The sequence below is a fragment of the Hypanus sabinus genome, chromosome 23 (assembly GCF_030144855.1).
Source record: "Hypanus sabinus isolate sHypSab1 chromosome 23, sHypSab1.hap1, whole genome shotgun sequence".
NCBI lineage: Eukaryota > Metazoa > Chordata > Chondrichthyes > Myliobatiformes > Dasyatidae > Hypanus > Hypanus sabinus.
This window is the reverse complement of record NC_082728.1, coordinates 28,208,859-28,234,200: the sequence shown is the minus strand read 5'-3', so window position 1 is coordinate 28,234,200 and position 25,342 is coordinate 28,208,859. Positions and strand designations below refer to the sequence as shown.

At 39.8% G+C, this 25,342-nt stretch overlaps 1 protein-coding gene across 15 annotated transcripts in view; it reads left to right on the top strand.

Moving 5' to 3' along the window:
- The window catches only part of rbfox3a (RNA binding fox-1 homolog 3a), a 653,715-nt gene that overhangs the window by 183,005 nt on the left and 445,368 nt on the right, over nucleotides 1–25,342 (top strand). For 14 of the 15 annotated variants that reach the window (XM_059948624.1, XM_059948625.1, XM_059948623.1 and 11 more), the window contains exon 1: nucleotides 19,619–19,816. The exons of the other annotated variant lie outside the window; for it this stretch is intronic. In XM_059948624.1, coding sequence (XP_059804607.1) covers nucleotides 19,727–19,816 — 90 coding nt within the window. In that variant the 5' untranslated portion in view covers nucleotides 19,619–19,726. Of the gene's footprint in view, nucleotides 1–19,618; nucleotides 19,817–25,342 lie in introns of those variants that run through there. 15 annotated transcript variants of the gene reach the window in all.

The following is a 25,342-nucleotide window of genomic DNA, read 5'->3' as shown; positions in this document are numbered from 1 at the left end:
CACCAGATGAACCGTCAAGGGAGGAGCACCATTCCCAAATTTGTAGCCTCATTAAAATATTTAACTGTGAATACTGCTGCTTGGAAGGTGAGGTTCAGGTGGGGAAAATATTATATTTTGACTTGAATCTGGTGTATCTATCTCCTGTCATGCAGTAACTATACGTTAAAATCAATGAAAGGATTCATGTTTAGTGTTAAGATTTAAGTCTGCTTCCACCTTACCACTGCAGAGCAGCAATGTTCAAATTGTTGGTGTAAGATGAACATCCAAAGCCAACTGGCTGCACAGTAATGCAGGTCTTTTTTTTGCCTCACCTCTTGGTGACTCTACAAGGCACATATCAACAATCAAAATAGAGTAATATAAACTAAATAAACATAACTGAAAATTACTCCAAAAACACTGACAGTGTGGAGCTTGTTTCACTGTTCCATTTAAGCACAGGGCTTCACTTTGGCTCATTAAGGTTTCAAGAGTTATACCTGAATTATGTTTGCCAGCAAGGAGCCAAATAATGAACGGCTTGGGGTTGAATAGTATATCTTTTCAGGGCACAAGAAGAGTTTTAAAATCTCATCCTTGTACACTTTTCTTTAATGACAAAATCAACTCACATACCTATTAGTGGTACAGAGTACAGAACCGAGAAGTGACCGTAGCCAAGCACATCTGTGCTCTCAACTAACTTTCCTCTGTGTGCATACCAACAATGGGCTACTGAGTAGCAAATAGTATTTCTCAGTCAGGTCCCCCAGTCTTTAGTCTCAGTATTTATAGCAAATTAACCCCAAACGTGTCTGAGTTGCAATTTTGTTTTGGTCCAACATTTTCAGTGATAAATTGGGGAGCACTGTGGAAACCGGGCCCATTGTTGTTCTGACAATTACTTTGTACTTCGCTAACACTCCAAAGAAAGCAGGGAATGCAGAAAAGCAGCTGCATCGGGGGATTTTAATCAGGTACAGGTGGTTTCTGTGATGGCTTTAGGGCTCAATAGTGAGTTCTAATCTTCAATGAACTGCTTTGTTATGTCTTTCACTTTGTCACTCAACTCCCCGACTGGATTAGCAGCTTACTCAATCGACAAAAGCTTGCCCTGTTTATGTAGGTTCTTCTGCTGTGGTGACATATAAGAGACAGAGAAAGGGAATTACATTTAATTTTTTTTGGATAGAATTTTCCAGAAGTTTGAACACAGAATATAGAAATCTTCAACATATCACAGTTGTGCCGACCATGTAACCTAGTCTAGAAACTGCCTAGAATTTCCCTACCACATAGCCCTCTATTTGCTAAGCTCCGTGTACTGTCTCAGAGTCTTGTAAAAGACCCTATTGTATCCGCCTCTACCACCTTTGCTGGCAGTGCATTCCACGCATGCACCACTCACTGTGTGAGAAACTTACCTCTGACATCCTCCTGATATCTACTTCCTAGCACCTTAAAACCCTGCCCCCTCGTATTAGCTATTTCAGCCCTGGGAAAAGGCCTCTGGCTATCCACATAATCAATGCTTCTCATTATCTTATACACCTCTATCAGCTTACCCCTCCCACTCCATTCCTCCAAGGAGAAAAAGGCCAAGTTCACTCAGCTCATTTTCATCAGGCGTGCTCTCCAATCCAGGCAACGTCCTTGTAAATCTCTGCACTCTCTCTATAGTATCCACATCCTTGCTATAGTGAGGTGACCAAAACTGAACACAGTACTCCAAATAGGATCTAATTAAGGTCTTATATAGCTGTAATATTAGCTCACAGTTTGAAGCCCACCTTAATTTGATTGAGTTTATGTATGACAAGAGCATTAGGTAGGCCACTTTTTGTATTGTGCCAACTATTCTTAATCCACTCTTTTTTGACACCAAGAATGTTATTCTCTTATTGGAAGCCCAGTGTCTGGGAAATGTCGCTTCATAATAAATCAGCAGAAACTAAGTACACGTCTCTGACCTTTACATAGAATTATGTAGAGGATACAATATAGAAACAAGAATACAAAGCAATCAGAAAAATGAGACGGATGTTAAACCAAAATACTTCTATTGGAGTCATAGAGCAATACAACCTAGATACAGACCCTTAAGCCCAATAAGTCCATGCCAACCATGGTGCCCTCACGATTTCCTATTTTCAGATATTTCCCTCCAAGTACCTATCCAAGTGCTTCATATATGATTCTGTTGTTTTTGCCTCACCTACTTCCTCTGGCAGTTCATTCCATATGCTCACCTCCTGTGTTAAAGATGTCTAATTTACCTAGCTGCTTAGGTTCAGAATTTGAATAGCGAATCTCTTTAGGACTTCCACCAATGAAAATATAAGGGCGCTACCGTGGTTAGCGTGATGCTATCGCAACTGGTGGCATTCAAGAGTTTGGAGTTCAATTCCAGTGCCATCTGTTAGTACGTTCTCCCCGTAAACCACAAAAGATTCCTCTAGATGCACTGTCTCCCACAGTCCAAAGACTGTGTAGGTTAATTCGTCATTATAAATTGTCCTGTGACTAGGCTGGTGTTAAATAGGGAAGCGGAGCAGCTCATTGGGTCGGAAGAGCCTTTTCTGCTCTATATCTCTAAATAAATACAATAAATAAGGCAATCTTCTTTTACCTACAGTCATCCTATTTAAAGTTTTTATTGCTTATAAAGATTTTGGATGCTTTTGCATTTTTCTTAACTTTAACAAAATGTGTAATTTGTGTCTGTTTTCCAACATTTCTATATCTCTGCCATCTAGATATATCCCCTGTCCCTTTATTATAGAAGTTTATCTCTAGGTTTGGACAAGCTCTTCAACCCAATATTATCTTCCAGTGGCTTCATGTGCAGGTTGTTTTCTCCAATGATTTAATGTCCTGTCTTCAAATCATCTGATATCTGCAACCCCAATTGGGAGTATTTGAACATATGTCTGCAGTCACTTCAACCATCAATACTGAGAAAGGTTATTTTCCCTGTCACTGTTCAGAAACCAGTAACACCCAGTTATTATGGAAGAGAATTTGACTGGACTTCATATATGATAGCTCTTGGTGGTTGCTAAGAAATTGTATTATAGAGTACGACCCAGTGAGCCACAAAGGTGGAAGAAGCTGGTGTTACTGATGCAGATGCAAATACCTCTGAAAATAAACAAAACCTACTCATTAGTTATCAAATGCTTAATACCTGAAAATTTAAGAAAATATATACATACAAAGAAAAAAAAATAATTTAAGAACATCTCCCCTTCAACATCTCTGCAGTATTCCACCAGTCCTGCCATGTCTGGAGTAACTTGTGCAAAGTAATTTCTTTCTCCGCGTTTTCATCTGCTGTGCCTGCAAATGTTTTCTGATTATAAATATACAGGAAAGAAGTGTAAACAATCTGGAATCAGTTTCAATTGATTTGTTTTGGAATTTGCAAGAAAATTACTAACATTGTGCTCAATGTTCTCTACCTTTGCACTGCTACCTTTGGTCGTGTTTGTTTTGTTTTCTGACTTTACTGTTTCTGTGTGAAGTCCCCGTTTTATTTTCTCCTGTATAAAGATCTCTAATTGGTGTTATTCAATTGCAGTTAGTAAAAATGTTGATCAGAATATTAAGGCTACTCTTGTCATGGACGTACTTTGCCACAGACACTAACTTTGACGACTCTTCAGCCTGTGACTTGCATCACATTGCCCAGTGTGCATAACAAGGCACAGGATCCTGTATAGAAATTAAGATCTACCAGCATTTGGAGGGACATAGTATGTGCAAATTCCAATAGTGAACATGAATGCACACACATTCATGACTAGTTTTATGTATATTTTGGATCATTACAGGGAGTTCCTGTGCCTCTGCACCCATCAGCTTCCATCTCTTCCCCAGCACCCTTGCCTCACTCCTCCTCCAGATACTTCACATCCCTGGCCTTGCTCTGTCTGACAGTTTGTGTTGTCCTATCTCCTGTCATACAGAGTAAGCTTGCATGTAACGGAGTTACATACATGCCAAATTTAATTCCTAGCCCAGTGGTTTTATAGCAATACCTATGAAAGGCATTGACCTCGGATATTAACTCTGATTCTGTCTCCAGAGAGATGCTGTCCAACCTACTGAGTACTTCCAACATATTCTTCTTTTATCCTAGCCCAAAATAATTCCCATGTTTTTCCTTAATTGTGGCATCGGACTCCAGAGATTGCATCGGTCCCTTGGCACTGAGTGTCAGCTCACACTATCAGAAGCATACATGGCCTGATTGTACCTTTACCTGGAGCTGTAGATAGGCCCTGCAATTCTAACAAATTATTTTTGTTTGCTGTAGGCCATGCCAGTGTAGTAGCAACCACTTCCAATAATTAGAAGTGAAACACAGAAGGTGTTGCAGTCGCTGAGGACCAAGATTTTTTGAGCACTTAAAATTTTGTTTAATTGGCTGGGATTATCTAGAGCATCACAGCATCCTGGAGCTTTGATTGCCTAAGGGGGTCAGAGAACAATTTCACAAAGTTTCTCCTAAACTGGCCGTGGTTGCTTTCCTTTCACTTGTTGCTTAATGAAGAGACGTTTAAAGGGAAAGCTAAATTGGTCTGTGCAGAGAATTTCAGGAACAAAACCTGGAGTGAGCCACATGCCTCCCAAAACTCCTCAGCTTTCATTTAATTTCATGGCTCTGTCTGTGTCCTGCCCTTTCCAGATTATTGCATTCCATTTTTGTCCAAGAACCCCCTGACCTCAATCTTGGAGAAGCCCAGTGATAGTACGGTAGCCACTCTGCAGAGTTCCAAGGATTCACAAAAGAAACTTATCTTCTTACATATAAAAGCATCTGCTTTCTGAGGAGGCTAAAGAGAGAGCCCGACTATCCACCTCTATATTCATGACCCTCTACAAATGTGCAACTTGCTGTGTGGTACAGAAACTGTGCTGCAACAGACAGGAAGGCTTTACAATAGGGAGTCAAAAATGCCCAATGTATCATGGGCACCAGCCTACCCATCATCACATACACATATATGTATATGTGACATCATTAAGGATCCTGCCCACCCCACCCTGCTTGTGGACTGTTTGTCCCAGTCCTGTCAGGAAAGAGGCCATGCCAGAACCACCAGACTCAAAAAATAGTTATTTTTCCTCAAGAAACAAGGCTGATCAACACCTTCATCTACTAATCCACCTCTCTACTTTATAATTTCTTGTCAGTCACCTTATCTACAGAACTCCTATGCCTGGCTTCACTTCATATAAGCTAACTTAGGTATTTATATTTATCGTGTTTTTTAGTATTGTGTTCTTTATCTTATCGTTTCGTGCTCCTTTATACTTGTGTACTGGTAATACCATTAAACGATCTTGAATCTTGGCTATTCCCTCTGTCTCCATTCTCTTCAACAAGAGTAATCAGCTTCTCAGCTTCCTAATGATCCCTTTCATAATCTCATTGGTGGGCTGAAAAGTCTTTTCCTAATTTTTACTTCGTTACTTAGAGTTTAGGAGGCCTGTGACAGATAGTGTCACTGTTGATTTAGTCAACTACCAATTTAGCACAGCTTGTGAGGGCCAGAAGTGGAAGAGAGGTGTTCAGCCTGCGCTTCCAAGAATGTTCCATCATTCATTTATTTCAGATAGTGAAATAATTTCCATGAATGTTTAATTCAAGTATTTTTGGAACATCTTGTTTCATTTCTTCTTAGCTAGTTTAATACTTCAATAAATTGAGTGCTTCCAGACTCCCATCCATCTTCCTCCCTTGTCAGCAACGTGCCGAGTGGAGTTTAGTGCTTCGACTAACTGTGCAAAATTTATGAAAGAGTACATTTGTTATAGCAAAGACCACATTTCCTGTTAATTAATAATGTTATGGATATTTTAAGTAGAATTCCAACTGTAAAAATATGCTTCTTGCATATTAATTAAAAGAATACATTTTCGCTTCCTGATAACGTTATTCAAGAATTCATTCCTTTAAAAATGCACAATTTGAATACAATTTTCTTATTGAATATAACATACCTACATTTCTTTGTAACCCAGACTCCTACGTCACAAGATACAGTGTTTTGAACACGATTCCCACAAATCTGATTTCTTAGTAACAAAGAAATTTGATGTAGTCATTGTGCAATTCTAATATAGAAGTTAATGTATTCCATAATGAATTTTCAACGTCCCCTTGCATATTTCCTTATCAGCAACAAACTGAGCTATTCTAATCAGTGGTCTGAGCTTCTTATATTTAAAGGTTTGGTCATATTTTCAAGTAAATCAAAGCTGTTGAAATTGCTGCCTTGTGACAGAAACCAGATCATGGACTAAGTTGTACCTTTCCAACCAATATGTAATGTGCAAGCAAAGGTGTATAAGTAAATGCAAATTACCAAACTGCTTTTTCCATAAGAGGTAGACTTACAGAGCAACTGACATGAGTAGGTTCACTTCATTCAATTAGTAGATTGAAAATATGATATAATTAAATACATTGATGTACAACTACCCATAGGCTGCTTTAGATGATTCAAACTAAGAAGCTTGAATCACTTTTGCTCCATTCCAGTTTTGTAGCCTGGGGAAAATTGCACACGCAGGACGACAAATACATTTTCAGGTCTTTAATTCCTTTATCTGTTTTAGATGTTTTAGTGCAGAAAGAAGGTATCGCAACAACGACAACAAAATTAATTTTTTTTTAAAAGTTCGCGCTGTTACAATCTCAGTTTAATTTCGAACCACACCCTTGTTACTTATGCAGTATGAAAATAACTAAAACAAAATATACAAAACCAATAGGGTAGTGGCAATTCTAAAAAAAAATTAGAATCCCACCAACCCCGTACTTGATACATAACACCAAAGTTATGAATAAATACATCTCATCTTAACTGAAAGATTGCACACACACATGCTTAACTTCCAAACACATATAGGCTAGCCCTTGAAATAAGTTCTCACTCACGCTTAACAAATTCACATATTCGCATTTAGTCATGGAACAATAATGAAAGAAAAATAAACTTTTACAATATATTGCCTTGTAGTTAAATTACTAAAAAGACTAATTGACTAGGCCAATAAGAAAATTTGCATAATAATCACGCCATTCCAGCACTGAACAATTTACTCGCAAAAATCTAAAGCATCCCCATGTAAAACATATCAAAATACTGATAATCTAGATTTACAAACAAGTATAAACAAATGTATATCACGGACATTTACACTACACGCCGCATCCGCAAAGCAAACAGCATTATGAAGGACCACACGCACCCCTCATACAAACTCCTCTCTCTCCTGCTGTCTGGGAAAAGGCACTGAAGCATTCGGGCTCTCAAGACCAGACTATGTAACAGTTTCTTCCCCCAAGCCATCAGACTCCTCAATTTGATAGAATCAGAGAGGACAGGAAAATTTTTAATTGGGGAAGGGCAAATTATGAGGCTATAAGGCTAGAACTTGCCGGTGTGAATTGGGATGATGTTTTTGCAGGGAAATGTACTATGGACATGTGGTCGATGTTTAAGGAACTCTTGCAGGATGTTAGGGATAAATTTGTCCCGGTGAGGAAGATAAAGAATGGTAGGGTGAAGGAACCATGGGTGACAAGTGAAGTGGAACATCTAGTCAGGTGGAAGAAGGCAGCATACATGAGGTTTAGGAAGCAAGGATCAGATGGGTCTATTGAGGAATATAGGGTAGCAAGAAAGGAGCTTAAGAAGGGGCTAAGAAGAGCAAGAAGGGGGCATAAGAAGGCCTTGGCAAGTAGGGTAAAGGAAAACCCCCAAGGCATTCTTCAATTATGTGAAGAACAAAAGGATGACAGGAGTGAAGGTAGGACTGATTAGAGATAAAAGTGGGAAGATGTGCCTGGAGGCTGTGGAAGTGAGTGAGGTCCTCAATTAATACTTCTCTTCGGTATTCACCACTGAGAGGGAACTTGATGACGGTGAGGACAATATGTGTGATGTTGATGTTCTGGAGCATGTTGATATTAAGGGAGAGGAGGTGTTGGAGTTGTTAAAATACATTAGGACGGATAAATCCCCGGGGCCTGATGAAATACTCCCCAGGTTGCTCCACGAGGCAAGGGAAGGGATTGCTGAGCCTCTGGCTAGGATCTTTATGTCCTCGTTGTCCACGGGAATGGTACCGGAGGATTGGAGGGAGGCGAATGTTGTCCTCTTGTTCAAAAAAGGTAGTAGGGATAGTCCAAGTAATTATAGACCAATGATCCTTACATCTGTGATGGGAAAGCTGTTGGAAAAGATTCTTAGAGATAGGATCTTTGGGCATTTAGAGAATCATGGTCTGATCAGGGACAGTCAGCATGGCTTTGTGAAGGGCAGATTGTGACTAACAAGCCTGATAGAGTTCTTTGAGCAGGTGACCAGGCATATGGATGAGGGTAGTGCAGATGAGATCTACATGGATTTTAGTAAGGCATTTGACAAGGTTCCACACGGTAGGCTTATTCAGAAAGGCATGAGGATCCCATCCCACGAAGGCATGGGATCCAGGGAAGATTCGCCAAGTGGATTCAGAACTGGCTTGCCTGCAGAAGGCAGAGGGTCGTGGTGGAGGGAGTACATTCAGACTGGAGGGTTGTGACTAGTGGTGTCCCACAAGGATCTGTTCTGGGACCTCTACTTTTTGTGATTTTTATTAATGACCTGAATGTGGGGGTAGAAAGGTGGGTTGGCAAGTTTGCAGATGACACAAAGGTTGGTGGTGTTGTAGATAGTGTAGAGGATTGTCAAAGATTGCAGAGAGACATTGATAGGATGCAGAAGTGGGCTGAGAAGTGGCAGATGGAGTTCAACCCGGAGAAATGTGAGGTGGTACACTTTGGAAGGACAAACTCCAAAGCAGAGTACAAAGTAAATGGCAGGATACTTGGTAGTGTGGAGGAGCAGAGGGATCTGGGTGTACATGTCCACAGATCCCTGAAAGTTGCCTCACAGGTAGATAGGGTAGTTAAGAAAGCTTATGGAGTGTTAGCTTTCATAAGTCGACGGATAGAGTTTAAGAGACACGATGTAATGATGCAGTTCTATAAAACCCTGGTTAGGCCACACTTGGAGTACTGTGTCCAGTTCTGGTCGCCTCACTATAGAAAGGATGTGGAAGCATTGGAAAGGGTACAGAGGAGGTTTACCAGGATGCTGCCTGGTTTAGAGAGTATGGATTATGATCAGAGATTAAGGGAGCTAGGGCTTTACTCTTTGAAGAGGAGGATGAGAGGAGACATGATAGAGGTGTACAAGATATTACGAGGAATAGACAGAATGGACAGACAGCATCTCTTCCCCAGGGCACCACTGCTCAGTACAAGAGGACATGGCTTTAAAGTAAGGGGGGGGGAAGTTCAAGTGGGATATTAGAGGAAGGTTTTTCACTCAGAGAGTGGTTGGTGCATGGAATGCACTGCCTGAGTCAGTGGTGGAGGCAGATACACTAGTGAAGTTTAAGAGACTGTTAGACAGGTATATGGAGGAATTTAAGGTGGGAAGCAGGGTTTGAGGGTCGGCACAACATTGTGGGCTGAAGGGCCTATAATGTGCTGTACTATTCTATGTTCTATGTTCTGCACCCAGAGCCTGGACTGACACGTTACTGCCCTATTGTCCTGTTTATTATTTATTGTATTGCCTGCACTGTTTTGTGCACTTTATACAGTCCTGGGTAGGTCTGTAGTCTAGTGTAGTTGTTTTTTTTCTGTTGTTTTTACGTAGTTCAGTCTAGTTTTTGTACCGTGTCATGTAACACCATGGTCCTGAGAAACGTTGTCTCATTTTTACTATGTACTTTACCAGCAGTTATGGTCGAAATGACAATAAAAGTGACTTGACTTGACTTGATATGGATAGTATCAAATATTATTCAGCTTTCCTTACCAAACGTGGGAAAGCACTCAAACATCGTTCATGGCAGCTGTTTGTTCCACACGTGCAAAATGACGTCACAATTTTCTCTTAAAGGCAAGGCCGCTACTTTAGCATTACGTGAACACAAAAGTGTACTTTAACAATAAAAATGATATTCAACAGTGACCTAGTTAAACCAGTGAAAATCAAAAAACAACAAATGTTGGAAATCTAAAACAAGTGTCATGAGGGCCCAGCAGGCCAGGTGACATCTTTGCATGGAGAAACAGGGTCAGCACCTTCGATCTGAAATGTTAACTAACACCCGAATGTTCTGATCAAAGTTCAAAGTCCACTTATTATCAAACTTTGTACATTGATTTTCTTGCAGGCATTCACAGTAGAACAAAGAAATACAATAGAATCAATGAAGAACTACACACAAAGTCTGACAAATAATCAATATGCAAATGTAGACAAACTATGCAAATACAAAATTACAAATAATACAGAGACCATGAGTTGTAGAATTCTTGAAAATGAGTGCTTAAGTTGTGTTCAGTGATCAGTTCGGTGTGTGAAGTTATCCACAAGCCAGATGGTTGAAGGATAATAACTATTCTTGAACCTGGTGGTGTCCTATGGCTCCTGTACCTCTTTTCTGATGGAGGTCTCTAACCTGAGATGATAATTCTTTTGTCCTTTCCACAACTGCGGCCTGACCTGAAGACTGCCTATGCTTTCTTCTGCTTGTGTGGCTGCATTCTAACCTTCATACTGCAGGTTTCTTTGCAAACTCTGCCTCTGTTTTTATCTTCTGCATTCACAAAAGGGACTTTTCCCAAACTAAGCAGGGATTTCCCAACATGATGTTATTGAGGCATTTATTGACTGAGGCAAGCTAATTAATTACTGTTTGTTTATGTTCTTTAGGAAACTATCCCAATACTTAGTATTTTATGCAATAGATGGAATGTGTTGGCTTGTATTGAGGATGGTTTCATGTGAATGTACAGTTTTACGTAATTAGAAATCTTATGTATAAAGTAATATCTTTTTAATAATGAACAATAGAAGTGCTTTTGTAGACCACTTATCAGATTTAATGTTTCTTTTAAAATACAAAAACTATTCTTACAAATGGTCCAAAAACACATATCATGAACATAAATGCTTGTTGATTCAGGTGAAGAAGTCTTGGTAATAGTTAATGTTGTTCCTTTATTTAAAAAAAGAGAGCAGCAGGGATAAACCACACAAATACAAGCAAAGTGCCTTAAATTAGTGATAGGAAAAAGGTTGGAGAAAATACAAAGAGACACATCTGGAAAGACAATGATTGATCAGGGCTTGCCAGCATAGCTTTGTACAGAGGAAGTTCTGCCTCGCTAACCTGACTGAATTTTTTGAGGTGATAATGAAATGGATTGTTAAAGGCCGGAAGATAGTGGTCTTTAATAAGGTATTTGACTAGGTCCCAAATGGTTATCAAGTCCAGAAAGTTAAGGAAAACTGGCTAATTGGATCCAAAATTGGCATAGTAGTAGGAAACAGATGGTTACAGTGCTTTTCTAGTTAAACGTTTGCGACCAGTGGCTCACCAGAGAGGTTAGTGTTAGGACACTTGTTATATGTGATATACTGTGTACTAATGATATTAATGTGAATATGGGAGCAAAGACTGGTGAAATTATAAATAGTGAGGAAGGTTGTTTATTGTTGTTTAATAGTATAGTGGGATAGTGATCAGATGGAAAGTTGTTTGGAACATTGGCAGTTTGAATTTAATTCTGAGGTGAAACATTTTGGAAAGTCAACCAGTGTAGGACATATATAATAAATAGTAGGACACTAAGGAATGTTGATGAACAGGGGGACCTATGGGTTGAAGTCCATAGTTACCTGAAAGTGGCAACAGGGCAATAGAGGGCATTGAAGAAGACATGGAGTATGCTTGCCTTCATAGGTCGGGAATCAGAATCAGTTTTATTATCTCTGGCATGTGTCATGAAATTTGTTAAGTTAGCAGCAGAAGTTCAATGCAATACATATAAGAGTTGGAAAGTTGTGCTGCACTGGTTCATCTACTCATAGGGCATTGTGTGCAATTCTGGTTGCCACACCGTGGAGAGGAAGCATTTAGGAAGGTGAGAGTACAGAGAAGATTGACCAGGATGTTGTTTGGATTGGAGGACTTCAGCTATTGGAAGAGATTGGATGGGCTGGGTTTGTTTACTCTGAAGCAAAGGAGACTGGGAGCTGATCTCACAGAAGCTGAGACGAAGTAGATAGTCTGAATCATTTAGTCAGGGTATTAAAAAGAATTTTTAAAAGAAATTTTAAGGAGAGAAGAAGGAGTTTAAATGGGGATTTGAGAAGAAAGTATTTTACACAAAGAGTGGTTTAGATAAACACTTAAATAGACAAGGCATTGAAATCTACAGACATAATGAGAGCAAACAAAGTGAGTGTACATGGACCAGAAGGTCCTTGTATATATGCTGAGTCAAGTTGCCTCTTTCTGTACTGTACTATGACTTTAAGACCAGGTTAATACAGTGGTCATAGAGCGCAAGCAAGCCCTTGCATATGAGGGAACCATACGGATTTAAGTGTCTTAGAGGCATAGACACTGCAGACAGTAGAGAACCATTGGCGTGTTTTACATTGAAATTTAGCTTTTACCTAGGACTTGTCTGGTGTGATCCTGATGTTGAAAGAACATCATTTGTAGAGGTTAATGAGTGGCCATCTGGTAGGAATCTATAGAGCACTTCCTCAGTCTCAAGCATAAAGTTGCCTTAAAATTGCTCTCCAAAGAAGACTGCTGGAGTATGAGCCGGTGGCAAAGTTCCTGAGATCCCTCAGTCCTGGATACAGGAACTTCCTCGTTTCCCTGAATATGCTGCCACTGACAACATAACAAGTATCTTTGGCGGGGATACCCTCATCCATACAGGCCATAGATGTAGTTGGAAGTTGAGTGCTTCCATTTGTGAGATAGAGGTTAGAGTCCAATTTTGAAGTCATTGCTAGTTTCTACTCATTTGGAAACCAAATAAAAGTGATTATTCTTGCAAGATTCTGAGATCCAATAAATATTTTGTGCTTGTGCATTCACTGAAGAGCACAGGAGCTGTTGTTAGCCTGGCACCAATAATTTATATTTTCATCAAACACACCCGTGTGAGTGTCCTTCAGGCACCTTTGACAGAGTAAATAGGAATGATATGCTTCCATATGGCTCAGCAGGGGCAATAATTGATCACTGATCTAGTGCTGCTCTTTGCCATGCAGGTCTCACATTGGAATGGAAGGAAAACGTGATCAAGCTCTTTGTGCATGCAGAGACAATAGATCAAGATCAGTCAATGCAAATGAGGTCTCATGGTAGATAAAGCTCTGGAGGTTGCAATCAGCATTGAAAAAGGAATAGAGTAGGAAAGAGAATGAAGGGCATCAAACACACAGAGGCACTGCAGAATCTCATTCACTTCTAATGTATCTCACAATATGTTGTTCTTTCATTTTGTCAAGAGAAGTTATTTTTTATAGCGTGTTTTTGGTCCAGACTGGCATCAAAAATGTATAATATAGCAAGTGTGAGCACCATTGCAGACAAATATTGTAGACCAGAGTTTAACTCAAGTTTGGAACTAGGGGAATCATCCCCAGTTTTCCAAAAATTCAATGCTAGCAAGAGTTAAGTTCTTTATTCAAATGTCCCAGCATCAACTCACATCAAGAATTGAAGCAAATGATGACATTTCTGGGGCTGGCAGTCAACACTGTGGCTTTCGAACAATGCAGAGGCTGATAGAGGCAGGAGTGTTGAGGCTCTCTCATCAAAATGGTGTGCATGCCCCTGTTGTCATCAGGATGCAAATTAGTCCTGTTGCACAAGAGAGGCAGGGTCCATCCATCTTGGATTTCACTGTTAGCTTCAAGTTAGACTGTAAATTGTGATTGGCTTTCTTGCTTTATCTGGCAGTTATATTCATGCTAAGGTTGATGAAGATCTGAATGGAGCCAGTAGCTAGTTCTTCTGTTGATATCTAATAAAAATTAGATAAAAAATAAAAAATGAAGCAAGTGCAGCAAATAATGACATTATTGTAGAATAAGTAGCATAGTCACTGGTTTCCATTATTTAGAACAGAAAACAAAAATACTATCAAACAGATATTAGGGTTTGACTACACAAGAGTGCTTGCAGATATTGGGAAGATGATTTCCAACTTGTATTGTTGCATGAGAGTAGTCCACCATAACCTTGACTTTGGACTCAGACAATTAGGGTTTTTTTTTTAATCACTGACCCAAGAATGTCACTCTTGTATTCTGCACACAGCTACGTTCCATACACAGGGCTGTGTGATAACAGGCCAGTTGAATTGGCCCTGAGGGATTCCTTGACCTTAAATGATGTTACCAATCAATGATATTATGGGTTGTTGGAGTGTGCTTCATGCCAAAGTAAAGTGCTTAATCATTGCTTACAATAGTATATAAAGTAGGTAATTTAGAAAAGGGGATGACTTAGTAGCACACCTTAGATAAAGTCTCCAAAATGATGGACACAGTGTAATAGTAAAATTAATGTCAACATTAGCAAGCAAGAGAAGGATAACCAGATGGAGGAAGAATTTCAGGATGCAGCTTGTGAGGAGGTTTCACAGCATGCCATCAGAATCATCTGCACATCACTGGCATATCATTCATCCTGGCTTCAACACTCTTGCTAATGAAATACCTTTGGGGGAGTTGGTGACTATACTCTCTTTCGATGCCGGGAGCCTCAGATGTTTGTCAGCAGCTCACGAGAAAGGCAACTGGTGATTATTGGGTGACCATCAGTAATCGACAGATCACCTATGATAGGGACGATATTGATCATGTTGGTTCCTTGTAGGGCATTGAAATTTCCACTAAAATCACTACAGTCCTATATCAGTAATTCACAAAAAATCACTTGGCACCATATGGTGTCTCTCAGTGTAGATACACCGTGTAAAGTTCTTGTGATATACAAGGCCACTGTGCACCTCCTGGGAAAATACTCACTGCTTGTATGTAGCACCTCATCTATTTCTCAGGCAAGGGATATTTCAGAAGACACTAACAGATTAACAGTAGACCTGCCTGGGCAGTACTGATGGTAGAGACTGCCACAAGAGGAAGGCTTTCAGTGGTATATGGCACTTCAGATCACTGTAAAAACAGTTTGTGTTCATGGTTTGCAACATTCTGAGTGATGGTACAAAGATTACACTCATTCTGCTCCTGTCTTTGCTCTTACCATTGTGCACACGTGGCACTGATTGGAGAAACTAGTCAGCCCTTACCCATGTTTCCATACCGATCGACCGGGTGCTGTTCTTATTGGCCGCTGGCTGATTCACTCACAAATACTGGATGAACCTCTTTGAGATGCCAGATATCGTAAGGTAAACTACTGTATGTTTGGCGGTTGTGACTATTGCAATGAAACTCTTCAACCTTCATTGGCTGAAGACAATGCAGTGCTGTAGAGTGCAGAGTAGTTTCTACTGCATTCACTTGTCACTGAATTTGTGCCACTCTTCTTTGGTGGTTCTCATACTTTCAGACAGTGCATTAACTCATTCTGTCATATCCCCCCATGCATGAGATGAATAGGTCATGGTTGTGTAACTCGCTGACCCAGATATTTCCTGTGGAGAACCAGCATTTCATCTTTAAGAAATAGTGCCACAGAAGGCGTAGTGGTTTTTCTGGTGCTTATTGCAGCCAAGCTGTCTGGGGTACTCTGTTTTCTTTCAGCTATTTCAGTGGTCACAGCAAGTTTTTATCACAATCATTAGCACTGTTAAAGCACTTAGTAAATGTTTCATGGTCCCTCATGTTCAATGGTGTTCTTTTTTAACTGCTAACCTGAGGCATAATGAGTTCACTTATTGTCCAGTGGAGTGCTCAAATCACATTCATTTATGTGCTATTTTAGCAAAATTACTGGAAACAATGCCACAAGTGAAGCAATTAGCTCTTGAGGTCCAAAGGCCAATTGAGCAAAACAACTTCATCTATATTCAGGGTTCCTGAATGTCTAAAAGGTATGCATAGATTAGAACAACACTGAAAGGGCTGGACAACTCAGTGGGTCAGGCAGCATCTATGGAGGGAAATGGATTGTTGGTGTTTGAGATCAAGACCCTTTACTTGGACCGGAGGAATAACTTCAGTAGGCAAACCTTGAAGAGACTTCACAGAGGAGCAGTAAAATAGAGACACAAGACAGGGCGGATGCTGGAATTTGCAGCAATGCATAGAGACCAAATGAAGGGTCTTAACAGACATCAATTATCCATTTCCTTCCATAGATACAGCCTGGCCCACAGAGTTCCTCCAGCACTTTGTATGTAGCTCCACGTTCCAGCATCTCCAGTCCCTTGTATGTGCATGGATTAGAAGTGGATAAACAACACTGTCATCTGAAGTCCGTGGGAGAAGTTTTACCCTCTTGGCATGCCCTGCACGATCCTGGCACACACAAGAACCACCACGCTTAAGTTTCTAAATTAGAGAGGCTGGGCGGCCGTCTCTTAGCATGACCTTGAAGTGATACTATGCACCTGCACCACCTTCTCTTCTTCCTTTTGATACCAACAATAATGTTCCTGGATGGAAATTACTTCTGTAGTATTTGCTAATTATGTAATACTTTCAAGCTGTCCTCTTGGAATTGACATTGGTATTGGTTTATTATAGTCATGTGTAGCAGGATACAATGAAAAACTTGGTATACTTTACATGCAGATCCAATCACTACACAATACCTAGAGCTGGAGAAAAAACAAATCATTTTCAATACTAATTTAAGTGTAAAAGTTACCGAAAAAGTGCAGTGCAGGTAAACAATAAAGTGCAAGACCATAATGAGATAGATAATGAGGCCATCTTATTGTACAAAAAGTCTGCTCAAGAGTCTGACAATATCAGGGTAGAACCTGTCTATGAGCCTGGTGGGGCCTGCTTTCAGTTTTTGTATCTTCTGTGCAATAGAAGAGGGGAGAAGAAAGAATATCTGAGGTAGGTGGGATCTTTGATTATATTGGCTGCTCTCCTGAGGCAGTGGGAAGTATAGTTAATTGAAATGAGAGATCTGAGCTATAGATTGTGCAGCCAAGGAACATTTTACAAGCTCACATGCTGCAGAGTGTGAGGGGCAAGTGCTGAAGTGTGATAAGATGTGGGGCTTCTATGCCCAGTCTGTGATCATTCGCTGGAAGGAAAATTTTCTTTACTTTTAATGATACTGCTGCACCCCAAAGTATTAAGGGTCACCTTGCAAGTTGATGCCAGAAATCCAGTTCAGGAAGTGGAAGAAAATGCCCTTGCAATTATTCAAAGCATGGTATTCCCCCAAATAAAATAATTGCCCTTATTTTTTCCTTTGGAGATCACAGCCAAAATCATAACCTGGCAAGATACACTTCTGCCCTTTGTCTGGCTGGGATACCTTGCCCTTCTCAGCAAACCACATAAGGAACTTGGGAGTTCTTGTGCAGGATTCCCAAATGATTAACTTTCTGGTTGACTCAGTGGTAAGGAACACAATGTTGGCATTCGTTTCAAGAGGACTAGATTATATGTTAGACCAAAGGTGTAATGCTGAGGCTTTATGAGGTATTGGTCAGAATGCTATTGGGGTGTTGTGAGCAGTTTTTGGGCCCCTTGTCTAGGAAACATGTGCTGGCATTGGAGAGGGTCCAGAGGAGGTTCACAAGAATGATTCTGGGAATGGAAGGGTTAAAATATGAGAAGTGTTTGATGGTTCTGGGCCTGTACCCAATTGAATTTAGAAGAATGGGGTGGGGTGGTAGAATCTCATTGAAACATATTGAACGTTGAAATGCCTCAATAGAGTGGATGCGGAGAGGATATTTCCTATAGCGGGTGAGTCTAGGACCAGAGGGCACAGCTTCAAAGTAGTGGGATGTCCATTTAGAATAAAGATGTGGAGTAATTCCTTTAGCCATAAGGTGGTGAATATGTGGAATTCATTGCCATAAATAGCTGTGAGGAGAAGTCATTGAATATATCTAGAGCAGAGGTTGATAAGTTCTTGATTAATCAGGGTGTCAAAGGTTATGGGGAGAAGGCAGGAGAATGGGGTTGAGAGGGATAATAAATCAACCATGATAGAATGATAGAACAGACTCGATGGGCTGAATGGCCTAATTCTGCACCTGTGTCTTATGGGCTCATATGAAAGGCACACTGATACACAATTCGGGGAGTTCCTAGCCTAATCATAGCACATGCTATGGATAAGCGGAAGCACTAACCCCAGTGGATGGCTGAAATCTGTCATAAACAGACTCCTGATTTCATTCAAAAAGCCTAAAATATTTCGTGAGGTTTTTGGGAATCCTCTGATAGGACAACAGCCTATAAAATCATCAAAGAGAAAAAATACGCCCATCCTAATATTGAAGCTGTTATTTTACATGAATTGATATGTTTTCTTATCATTTTTAAGATCCCTGTCTATAGTTCATTCCCACAGATTGTTTTAAATGTATTACCTACTGGCTTATATACACTGGAAGCTGTAAAACATCATGCCTGGCCCAGTCTTCAGTCAAAAATCCAGTGGGAAAATGACAGAGCTACACTGTCATTTTACAGCAGGAAGTGTAATATTTTCTGATTTTATGTTCTTTCTCTGCCGCCCTTTCCAAAACCACTCAAACGTTGTCTGGATGTGAAACCATGGTCCTCAGGGTTGGATGTATCTCGTGATTCTGCATGTCAGTGACATGGGGTTGAGGTTAAAGTGGGGTTAGAGAAAAAAAGTGAGGAGAACCTTCCTCCGCAAACGGGTGATGAGGCTCACCAGTAAGGTCTCAGCCAAATAAGAGCCCAGGCCTACAAGCATCTTTGTGACCACGTTTATGAAATGCTTCCTTGGCTGCTTATAGAGTTCTGAGGTTGTGCAGGGTTCGACCTGGGTTGCATAGAACATCAATCCTTTCAAAATTTGTTGGTTGTTTAATTCCTCTTTTCCCCTGACTCACACCTTATCAGAATAGGGAAGGGTTGGGCAACAGTGCAGAAGGCCAGACACTCAGCAGGAAGTGTCAGGTATCTCCCAAGACTGAACTCCTGAGGGTCGAGGCGGCCTGAGAAAATTCAAAGTGCAAAACTTAATGCAATCTCTCAATTAGGTCTGAATAATAATCATTCTGTTGGTAAGATAATTATTGATTAGATAATGATACTTTCTGCAAATCACTTAATGCTGCAATCCTAATCAATCTATAACTTAGGATGAGCCAGTTCTGTATATGCTGAACACAGTGCAGCACACAAAATCTGCTCCTCAAAAAATATTAAATTAGGCATAACGATGTCTCTAATAGTGCAAGATTGTACGTGCATAGCACTGATGAGAAGAGCTTGAAAATGTTAAAAGTTCAAATAGTCCCAAAATATATAACTTAACTTTCATTATTGAATACTATTTAATGATACTAACAGCTGATTTTCATAAGTATCTTTTTCTACTTGGTTGTGAATGTACAATAACCCCTGCACCGCGCAAACATGTTCTGCTTTAGAAACCCCCTTTCTTGTTCTCTTTAAATATAAGTGCATTCATTGCATTGATCAGTCGGCTTCAAAACAGAGCGCACAACAGCACTTTATGAATGCAGTTTAAGTAGTTGAACGGGAGAGAGGACGAGATCAAGCGCGAGAGAGCTCCAGAGGTACACATACACACATACACACATACACACGCACAGACACATACACACGCACAGACACATACACACACACACACACGCACACACACATACACACACAACACACGCGCGCCGTCCTGATACACGCTCTGCTCAATGGCAAACTCCGGCTGCATTCTGCTGTCCAACTCCGCTATGCTCTCGCATACCATCCCCTGCACTCCAGCCTTTCTCTTTCTCCAGGAGGTAAGTGCCTTATTGAAATGAACTCCTTTGTCTTGCCCTTGCTTTATGGGGTCAAGTCTTTTGTTGCGTTGAAAGCACTATGTGGGGTGGGGGGGGGGGGAGGTGTTGGGCATCGGACTCCGCTGTACGGACAGCGAGAGAGCAAGAGCGGAAAAAAAATTACATCGTCTGTCTTAACAACCCGTCACCACAGAGAACTGCTCGCATCTTCCCTGTGGTTGATCTGGGATGTTTTTGCTGTTATCAGAGAGCAGAATTTTTTTTTTAAAGCAGAAAACACAAGCAGATCTCGGTGTTGGGAATGGGCTCTATGTCTGAACTCAACTGTTTATATGCAGCTGTGCTGTCAAATACCTGGGCTTTTCCATGAGGAATCCTCTGGTGTAGTGTGAGTTCCCTTCCTTGTCTGCAGTTCCCATTGCATTTCATAGCATTACAGTGACAGCACCAGGGAAATGATAGGTGATGGTAGATATTTTAAGGTCATAAATTTCCCATTTATCAGACTAATTTATGGTCTGGGATGGAAAGGCTGCTGCTGTTTGTGTCTTCATGTATCTTCTTCCATCTGCTCAGCTAGTTTAATTCTTCTATAAATTAAGTGCTTCTAGACAGGACTCGCATCCATCTTTCTCTCTCCACAATGCCATACCAAGCGATCATTCCATCATTACTTAACCCTTTGTATTCCGAGAGCACTTGTTCTTAAATCAGCATGACACCAGGATTTATTAAAATTATAAATCAACAAGAATTAAACATGACAGCACCGACGACAATGCTTCAATGTAAAAGATTTTCTTTTAGTTTTTGCAAACAGTTTAAAAACTGCCTTTCCCTTTCCCCGTAAAGCACTTGTTAGTACAACAGCTCTATGAGTTTAGTAGTAGTAGTTTAAGGCATTATTGTACTAGTCGGGATGTTTATGCTTCTGTGTTGCTGCTTTTGTTATGCTTCTGTGCATGATGTTCCCCTTACTTTGTTTATAGATTTTAAAGTAAAATGTGATGAGAGATAAAAGCTTTATAATTTGATGATTGATAATACAGAGAGGATCATCTAAATTCTTAAACCCCAGACTAAAGACTGGGCAACATATTGGGGAAAATCAGTGTTTTGTGATAATTATTGCTAATAGGAGAGTTAAGTTCAGTAAAAGAGATTAGCAATGTTATTTTGGAGAGAGGCACAGTATTTGATATCGAGTCTTGGCAGTCTTGTACAGGTCTTGCTATTTTAGCTGTTAAAGCATAGCCGAACCTTACTTTCAAAATTATTTGTGTTATATTTGGCTGTTCTAGAACACTCATTGTAGCAGGTGATAATGAACAAGACTTACTGGAAAGGGGGGGGGGCTGCAAGAATGTAGAAGTTGCAGAAGAGATAAAGAATTAAGATGACGTATCAAAACAATCAAACATGGCAGGAGGGAAACAGGACATGAAAAAAGTTTTCAACTGAAGCAGGCTGGAGCTTTTTCGATGAAAAAGCATCAATTTAGTTTGAAGTAAAGATAACATTGAAACTGTGTGGAACACTTTAGCCTTTCGTACCTTTGTTTGTCCAAACCTGTATTCGAGTGCAATTGAATTGCCATTGGGATGTCACTCCCCACTGTTCAAACAGCTGTTACCTTATTCCTGTTCAGTCAGTGACATTCTGCTACATGACATGTCATTTAGGTATACAAACGATGTAATGGATTTGAAATACAAAATCTATCATATAGATAACAAATGTAAAGCTGATTTTTGAATATTTCTACAGTAAATATTAATTTTCTAAAAAAAAACAAAGGCAAGTTAGGCTATTTTCATTTATTGAATGGAACTCTCTCTTTCTGGCTCTTACTGTTGCATCATATATATTCCTGTGAGAATCTGTAGCCACAAAAGGGTGATTACTGCATCTATCCTTTTGCCCTTTCCAATAGTTCCCCACCCGTACAGAAGCAAGTGCAGGCATACGAATTTACTCAATTTTTTTTTAAAGAAAGCCGGTATTTACCAGTAGATAAATAAAGTATTCACTGAGGAAATACAGAACCCTCTTGTTGGGTCATTTACTGGATGTTTTCCTGACATCTCTGCACCAGTGATACCATGAAAGATGCCCTGTCAACCACTGAGTAACATGCACTGAATAGGATAGCATGCATCAGTACTCTGTGGCCTAGTATTACCCTATAGCAATGGAACATGTTTGACAGCTTCACTTAATAAAACTCCTTTCTATGTTGCCTCCACAGAGCTGCCCGGCACTTTTTTTTTGTTAATTAAAATAAGTGCTCATAAAAATATCACAAAATCAAAATAAATTGTTGGAAGTCTATTCCAGAAAGAAAAGATTTTGAGAGCTCTTTTCCAGCGTGGGAAGCTAGAACGTTCATTACAGGGGCACAGAAGCTATTATGCTCATGACCTGACTTAACTGGACTGCGCAGAACTTACATTCTCATGGGTTATAAAGTGAGGTCACTTGTGGAATCGTTTGCATATCTCATGGTCAATCGATGGAGCACCCTGTAGCTATGTTACTGGAAAATGCTGCAGTTAGTAAAATAAAAATTGCTTTCCATCACACTTTTCCAGCATGCAAGACTTTGTAAAATGTAGATGATGAAGTGAAGCCTGGGGCAGAACCTTGGTTACTATAGCTACTCACAAAAAGTAATCCTTTGTGCTCCTTTATTAGTTTATTCAGAAAATACTGCTAATCATTAAATATTCTGTATTTCTGCATGCTTTTGCAATTCTCAGTCGTGTTGGCCACTAGGAATACACAGAAAATCCTGGATAGTGAATTTAAATGAAGAAATATGTGAACTGTTTTAAAGACTTCCTGTTGATGTTTGCTTTGAAGACATTAAAATGTGGCATCAGTAAGAAGATCCAAAGCCAAAGGGGAAGAAATGAGGTGATCGGGGAAAGCAAACTATTTAAGTATCATTCATTTGACTAGAGCAGAATAAAACCCAATAGTGATACGAAAACCATATCTGTGTTTGTTTCTGCAGCACTATGGGATTTGTGATGCCACTGATACAATCACGGAGGTCCCAAAGGCATCAAGATTTTTGGCATTTCAAACTAATCCTTCTATTCAAATCATATGGCTTGTTGCATTCACACTTGCAGCAAAACAATAATCTCCTAATCAATTTCACATCAGTTTTCGAACCCTGAAACCTATCAACATCAATATGCACACATTTTTTTTTGCATTACAGCCTTGGCAATTAATGAATTCCTGCCGGGAAACATCATGTACTTGCAAGAGAGAAAAAAAAAGATGAAAGAAGTGGTGCAAATTTAAGTTGGACCAATACATTTGCACTTGATTTGGGCTCCTTTTGATTCAATAGATGTTTTTAACTGATCTTGAAAAGCAATGCTGCACCCATTCCTCTCAGTGCTCTACAAGGATTATCCCTGTATAAACAAATAGGAGATTAGAATTGCCTCCGCTGTATGCTAAACAAAAGGGCAGGGAGGGGGGTAGGTGTGTGTGTTGCATTGCATTGCAGTATTGTAGATTTCGTGAGTCACAAAAATTCAATCAGTCCTGCTGGACTTCTTTAATGTTACTTAAAAGACTTTGGTGTTCGTTTCTGTTGTATCCTTCCCTGAGTACAATTCTCACTGTAAATCCCTTCAGTCCGAAGGGTACTGCTGCTGGTGTGTGTTGTATGCTGAATTTCTAAAGCAATCAGAATTGATTTATGGGAAAAAAAACTGACTTTGAATAACTATGACTGAATAAAGTGCCACATAAACGTTTTTTTTATCTATGAGTTACAGCAAAAGCTGAACTCTGAAGAGCATTGTTGTAAAATAGTTTTAAGAGGGAATATACACTGTATTAACAATTTGCTGGTCATTGCTGTACCAATTTTGGACTACAAAGATACTGTCAAATTAAAAAAGTTCAGTATATATTTTACAGCACTGGACCTTTGGAGAATCTCAATTTGCACATCAAAATAGCTTTATAACTGGATTATTTAAAGTGACCTTTGATTTAGAAATGCTCAATACAGTATTTTGAGAGAATGTTGTGATTTTTATGAATGGCATAAAGGATGCTTCAGGGAAAATGAATAGTGTCAGATTTACAGCTGGTATACTGTATATTCTTATATGCAAGTGACACCCATTTAAATATGCATGGGAGGTTGAACGAGGAACAAATTCAGAACCACGGAAACACTATGTGCACTAGTACAGGAATCTTTGAACAATGTAAGGCAATATAAATGAAGCCAATTCTAATGCAAGAAGTTTTAAATGGCAGTCAGTTTGCATTAACACTTGTAGTCAAGAATTATAACAAAGTAAAATGCAGATTCAAAATGACAAAATAATTTGATTCAGATTTGGCAGAATTTGTTGCCCAGACTGGCAGGCATATGCAATGTCTAGCAGCACTCTGTTAAAGCTGAGCATGGTTCCAAATTGAAATTTTCCTCCCATCCAAGTACCACCATTTCAATTTTTGTTTGATTTCCCTTAAACCAGAAGGTTGCTCTATTAAAGCCAACAGAATCTAATCAGTCAGAAACTTCCCCTCCATTCTGCCATTAGCTTTAAGTCATTTTCATTTGTCACCAGAGAAACCTGGCAGAAACCCCTTGGTAACTCCCAGAAACTGCTTACTGCTTTGAAACGTCTCTGATTATAAGCCTATGGCATATGAAAACATGAGCTTTGTAACTTCAGCGCTGGATAGAGCCAGCATTTAGTCGCTTACTGTATACTGGAGGGAAAACAATTAATTCTCAAATGTTGAAGGCACAAACACTGGTGCTTCATTTCCATGTAACCAGGGGCAGGTTCCTCTAGGAATCTTTACATAAAATATTATGCATTCTAATTAAAAACTGTAAAGATTCATAATTAATAGACTTATTCATCTACTAAAGCATGGGTTCCCAACCTTTCTTATGCCATGAAGTCTTACCATTACTGAGGAGTCCATGGACTCCAGGTTGGGAACCCCTGCACAAAAGTAATAAATAATATGACAGTTGAATTTTTCACAGACGAATCAGAACGTTACTTCCCCAAAAATTACATCGGCCATGTTTTACTGTATCCAGAACTTCCCTTCTAGTTTCTGTTGTAACGCATCCCCAGAATCCGGCACACAGAGACTGTATATCTTTCAATTTAGCAGTGGGACCATCTTCTCCACACTCATTTGCACAGGCCTGTTACTCGGTCTTCTTCCTTAAACTTACCTGAATCCTCTCTTTAACTTGGAGTTCCCCTTCATTTCACAATAGTTAATGCTTCTTGTCCTCCTCTCACCCTAACTCCTCTCCCATATTTGTTCATTGATTTTCTTCTCAGTTCTAGCCCATAAACTTCTCACCTCTTCTAGCCTATTAGTTCTGGAACACACCACATTCTTTTCGCCCATAGCTGTTAATCCCATAGTCATCACTTACTCCTTAGTAGCACATATTTTCCTTTTGACTATACAAGTACCTTTAACCTCTCCTTACTTCATGCTGGCATTTTTCTC